Source organism: Dipodomys ordii, unplaced genomic scaffold (genome assembly GCF_000151885.1).
Source record: "Dipodomys ordii isolate 6190 unplaced genomic scaffold, Dord_2.0 Scaffold8, whole genome shotgun sequence".
Lineage (NCBI taxonomy): Eukaryota > Metazoa > Chordata > Mammalia > Rodentia > Heteromyidae > Dipodomys > Dipodomys ordii.
Window position 1 is genome coordinate 2910212 of NW_012267224.1, and position 6000 is coordinate 2916211.

The 6000-nt window shown below is 32.9% G+C and overlaps 1 protein-coding gene across 8 annotated transcripts in view; it reads left to right on the forward strand.

Moving 5' to 3' along the window:
- The window catches only part of Cpeb2 (cytoplasmic polyadenylation element binding protein 2), a 46939-nt gene that overhangs the window by 22313 nt on the left and 18626 nt on the right, over positions 1–6000 (forward strand). For 4 of the 8 annotated variants that reach the window (XM_013009066.1, XM_013009063.1, XM_013009069.1 and 1 more), the window contains one exon: positions 3543–3566. The exons of the other annotated variants lie outside the window; for them this stretch is intronic. In XM_013009066.1, the coding sequence (XP_012864520.1) occupies positions 3543–3566 (24 nt within the window). The remainder of the gene's footprint in view (positions 1–3542; positions 3567–6000) is intronic. 8 annotated transcript variants of the gene reach the window in all.

Below are 6000 nucleotides of genomic sequence, written 5' to 3' on the forward strand. Positions count from 1 at the left end.
CATAATTGAAAGGAGGATCCTATTTCTATCAAATAAGTTGAAGTTAGATTCTGTAACAATGGTATCTGTTGTGTACACGTTTAGTATCAAGGAACTCTTCAGGAATAATTGTAGGAGGATATATTGAAAGATTACTTGAGCTTATCAGTACAAGGCCAGCTAGAACAACATATCAAAATCCCATCTCTAGCTTATAGGTGTCTGAAGTTAGAATGCCAGTTTGAATGCTTCTATTTTAAGTGTATAAACTGTGCCCTTATTAATTATCAATAGTTGACATTAAAAATTTTCCCATATTAGTTATGAGCAATTTGCCTATTTGGATTACTCTCTACACCTCTCCTAAAGAAAATACTTGATTTTTTTTTATTAGTATGCTTTTTCAAAAAGAGGGGAAAGTTAGCAGAAGTATTGGGGGTAAGGGAAATAGTATTAGAAATTTAGATTTTCATTGATTTCTTACATCTGTATATATAATCAAATAATCAAGATCTTGCTGTATTGGGGGAAAGAAATTATATGTATCTTCTAGGAAGATTTATGCAGTAAGCAATATTGTATTTCTGAAAGCAGATGTTCTAAATAGAGTATACTAAGGAATGCAAAGAGTAAGCTTTGAGGTCATTAGATCTTTATTATGCTAATGAGAGTGAAGGAGTAGATAATAAGCAGATTTCTTTTGGATGTATGATAAGTTGAAAAACTAAGAATTGTTAGAGTTTTTTTTATCAAGAAAACTACTTTTTCTAGTTGATTTTTTTTTCAGTTGATTTGTTTGTTAGTCACTTTCTGCCCTTGTGGTAACTAAGCTATCACAGCCCATAGCTCACTACTAGCAATGTAAAAGCACCAACTTTTTCTTTTTTTGTATTTCTTAGTAACTGTGAGTTAGAACCTGAATAACATCATTAGGAACTCAAGACCAAATTATAAAGTCACTAGTTTAGCAGAGATCTTGAAGTTGTTTCAGAGCCTTATTATTATCTACAAATGTATAAAGAGGCGCACGCATCAAATGTTTAACACGTGCTATGCACATTGTTAATACAACAAAATTTTAATCTACATGTATTAAATGTACATATATATTCAAATAGCCAACTCTGTGTATGCTTTATAAAATAAATATATACCTAAAATTTGATGATGTAAATACAAATTAATACCTTTTTTCTTTCTAAATCTTATTCTAAATTAAAGATTTTTTAAGCCACTTAATGATCTTTTAATAGAAGTTACTAGTAATAGTTATGAAATACCTTAAAATTTACATAGACTCATTAGTAGAAAACACATTTGTGTAATGCAGTGATAATAAATTATTTGTATGACATAATTTAGTTTCCTCTACAGTCACTTCTGTGTTTTGGTAAGATAGGACTTAGAATCTGAGCATTGTCTTAAAATATAAGTAGATTATCTCTTTTCAGGAATTTACATTTTTTTCTCAGATATTAAGATAGTTGGAAGAATTTTCCAAATAATTATGTTTGGGCTTAGAAATGTTATAAAACTTGGATTCTTTGAATGCTATTTTGTATTATGTAGTCTTAGATAAGAATATAACAGTGTATCTGTAATCATAGTTAGGAAAATGAAATCTAGAGGATGGTGGTTCAAAGACAGCTTGGGCAGAAAAGTCCACATGACTCAAGCTCCAAAAATAACCAGTAAAAAATGGACTGGAGCTGTGGATAAAGTGGTAAAGCCCCAGCCAAACAATTATGAGGCTTGGGTTCAAAACCTGTAGAACATCAATTAGCTATGATGTCATTAATTTTCTTAATAAGTAGAGTTACATGCTATGTTAGAATTTTGTCATCATCTGTTACTTGACCTTAAATTTTGTGAAAGTAGCTTCATTTGCCTCATAAATCTTTGACTTTTTATTCCCACAAATGAATTCCTAAAAGCAAATGCACAGTGATGTTTGGTCCCTAAGTAGGAGGCCCAACTCCCAAGTCTTGTATACTGTCTTGTTTGGGGGTCTGTTAGCCATTTCCAGGCTTAGTTACTACTATAAGACTTCATGGAATTCTCTGTTCTATAGCCTATTCTTACATCTCTGTTGAAATTACTTTTCTTAACCGGATTTTTAAAAATCTCTCATTGCAGGCTGGGGAGGTTGCTTAGTGGTAGTACCAGTGCTTGCCTTGCATACATTAAGCCCTGGGTTCAATTCCTCAGCACCACATATACAGAAAAAGCCGAAGTGGAGCTGTGACTCAAGTGATAGAGCACTAGCCTTAAGCTGAAGAGCTCAGGGACAGTGCCCAGGCCAAGTCCAAGCCCGACGTCTGACAAAAAAAAAAAAAAAATCTGTCTTTGCTCTGAGAGTATGTCATTCATATAAGACTTAACAAAATTCTAAATGCTTTTTCTACTTTGACCTTCACCTTAAACCAGTGTATAGGTCAGATAAGCTGTGAAGTAAATCTGCAGACTTGAGTTTATTGGAGCTCAAGGACAGGTGAAGTGTGCAATAGGTTATATAGCTAAATAATGATAGGGATGTAGCAGAACTAATTTTATATTGTGCTTTATACTTTCGGGAAGTCTACATTTCTGACAATTTTAAGACATATTTTGAGATTTACTCAATATTGAGTAAATCTCATGTGAATTAATCACCAAATCCCATGTGAATTAACATAATATTTTAGCAGTCTTTTTTTGGTTTGAGTTCCCATATTATTTCTAGGGTAGAAAATGCATAATCAGATTTGGAGGAAGGAGATGTGTTTCATCAAATTTATACAGTTTTTTTATAAAGAAACATTCAAAAGAATGATGTAAACTGCTAGTAGCATAGTTTAGTCTATCTACTCTTAACTCTTTATGGTATTAGTAGTAATTTATATCTGAATCCCTCTACCTTAGAGGTAGACACATAAATACTTAGTTGGCGCTTAAAAAATACATCAAACAAAAGAGTAAAAACCATTAGTAGTTGTACTGTATCATCAACCATGTCTTTAAGCATGTTCGAACACAGATTTTTTTTTACATTCTTTCTGAGCTATATGGGCTTTATAGTATCAGATTGGAAGGGGGGTGCATCTTCTTGGTCTGTATCTTCAGCACTGCTTTCCTGAATGACTCGGTGTAGAATAGATTGATCTGAATAGCTGTTTGTCAGACCACTTGTTATAGTAAGTAAAGAAATACATTTCAATAAATTTTCATTTATTTGTAAAAATTATTTAGGGTACTATTTAAATGGCTCTTACATTGCTCTCATGATCTGATAAAACACATTTTAAATATGAATAAAGATTAACTGTATTTCTTTCTAATTCAGTTTTATATGGTTCAGATGACATGTGTAAGGACATGTTTTATATGTATAATATATCTAGAAGTATATAATTGCTTTGCAAATGATAAAATGTCATGCAAATATTAGTATGGTGATATTATCTAGATCTTAAAATGGTATTAATTTCCAAATGCCCACACAGCTTTTCATATCACAGATACTTGTATATGTGGGCTTATTTTTAGTTCTGACATTTTACAATTTGTCCTTTGTTTACATGCAGCAAGGAGTTATGGGCGAAGACGAGGTAATTCATTCTGTTTGCTATGGTATAATTGTTTCTAATTGGGTTTTACTGATCAATGTTGTAATTAATAAATCCAGATTTTTATACAGTCTGTACCCTCACAGAAGAATTATATCTTGATGTGATTTGCGCAAGTTTTAAATTCTAACACTCTTAACCTTCAAGACTGTATTTTCATACTAATGATTATTTAATACACTTTTCTCTTTTAAACTGTCCAGATTTTTTAACTTTCATAGAGGTTATTTCTGTATCTTTGAAAATATGACCTCTGTTTATTGTCTGGGGAAAAAATAATTTTTAAATAAAAGTAATGTAGCATGCACTGTGATTGCTTACTCTATACATGATCAATTGTCTTACCTGTAGTATATAATTTACATATACATTTTATTTTTGTCTCAGTTGAAAATAACATATATATCAAGTAGGTTAGTATTAATACTGATTGATTAAAATCATTGCTGTTAGTTCTCTGCTAAAACTAGGAGCCTTTTTCTTCCCCCTTCTAACACCCACATGCTCCTGCCCCTCCTCTTGCTCCTCACAGCAGGATTCCCTGTTTGGTATTCTAAGGAAAGGGTTCCTACTTCAGGTGCAGACTGCTGCTGAACTGTCTGTGGTTGAAACTTTGCCTCTCCTTTTTCCATGTTTAGAAACTGAGGGAGGAAAGTAGGATGAGAAGAAGGAAAGTACTTTAACATAACTAGACCCTCCTCTAAGTGAACAGTAACCATGATATTTATACAGTTCTGCTACACTGAATAAAATGTGTTTTTTCCTGACCTCTAGAATCTCCCTGAAGCTGTGAAGGAAGGCCAGCAGTAGCAGTGCCCTTTGGTAGATTTTAGATGTGTGGCTAGTGCTTTGTTTACATCTAGTCATAAGTGTGTGTACTTCGGAAACAAACAAGCAAAACCATTTGAAACCATTGACAACTAAAAAACTAGTATTTTATATTTTGATGTGGTAGCTCCAGTTTCCTATTTCAGATCCTCTGAATTTAACTTCATGTTTGGAATCTAGCTTCTCCAAATGCTCAGTAACATCTTCTATTCAATTTTGTGACTACAAAACCATAAGGAATGAAAGTTCAAGATTTATAAACTGAGCCTGGGTTACTTGCTAAAAGCTGTTATTAGCAAGCAAAGAGTGAGAATATAAAATTTTAGTGCCTATTCTCAGATCGGTGGACTTGCTTATTGCAGTGTGCTGCAATGTGGAGTTCTCATGAAAACAGCACATATACCAATCTGATTTTTAGGTGGTTTTGAAACTCTAGAATACTTCAGAATTTGTTCATTTATTAGACGTCTTCCATTTTTAACTCTAGTCCGTTTGGCATACTACTGTGTTAATGTCACAAGCTAGTGAATTCTTAGAAGCTAGGTATCAGAAAATCAATCACCTTGTTACTTCTGATCAGTCTAATAAATTTGTAGATTGTAACTATGAATTAAGATAAAATGTTTTATCTCCATGCTTTCAGAGGAGAACTTGTTAGCCTTCTTACGTGTCTTATCTGTGTCTTATCTTATGGAAGCCATAAATGGGAGTTTAGCTTCAGAACTGCCTCACTTGGATGTAAGCCTCCATGGCAAACACTTCCTTGAGGACAGGACTGGCAGATTTTCCACACATTTGGCCATAATGCCCAAGTTTCCTTTTAGGTTAGACAGCATTACTGTAATAATTTTTTTAGTTGGCCCTCTGGAAATTATAGCAGTCTCTTAAAATTTTTTATTTTAAAAATCAGGTAAAAGGCATTTATATAGAAATATTGTTTGTATAGTGATAAATATTGTAAGATTTTACTTGAATCTCAAAATACTTTGCCAAGGTAAGTAATAATCCACATATGGTAAGTAATAACCAAAGGAATGGATGATTCAGGAAGGGCTAGAAACAGTCATCTGGTTCTCTTCCTATTCTCTACTTATTCTAAAAATAGTATTTATTTCAGACTGATCTAACTACCCAGGACCCCCATTATGAGGTTCATGTTGTAGATTTGATCAGTTAATGAAACTGTATTTATTCATTTATTTAGTCACTCTTCTTTGTTAGAAAAAAATGTAAATATCTGAATCTGTTTATGCAGCTTATGTCAAAAAACAAACTTTTTCCCCAAATAAGCCATGGCTTTTGCCAGTATGAGTAAACAGTATTCAGTTCACAAAGCATTCTGACTTTCAAAATTCATTTCAGTGAGAACTGTTTCTTTGTACTTGCTGCCTTCTATTCACTTTTCAGTCAGGCACAGGGTAGCTGTTTTCATTAAGACTCTCTACTTGACTACAGTCAAACCAGATTGCTACCAAAAGGAACGTGCGTGCGTGCGTGTGTGTGTGTGTGTGTGTATATTCTAATTTCTTTCATGTCAATAAGAAATTTAAGTAGCTGTTTTCATTAAGACTCTCTACTTGACTACAGT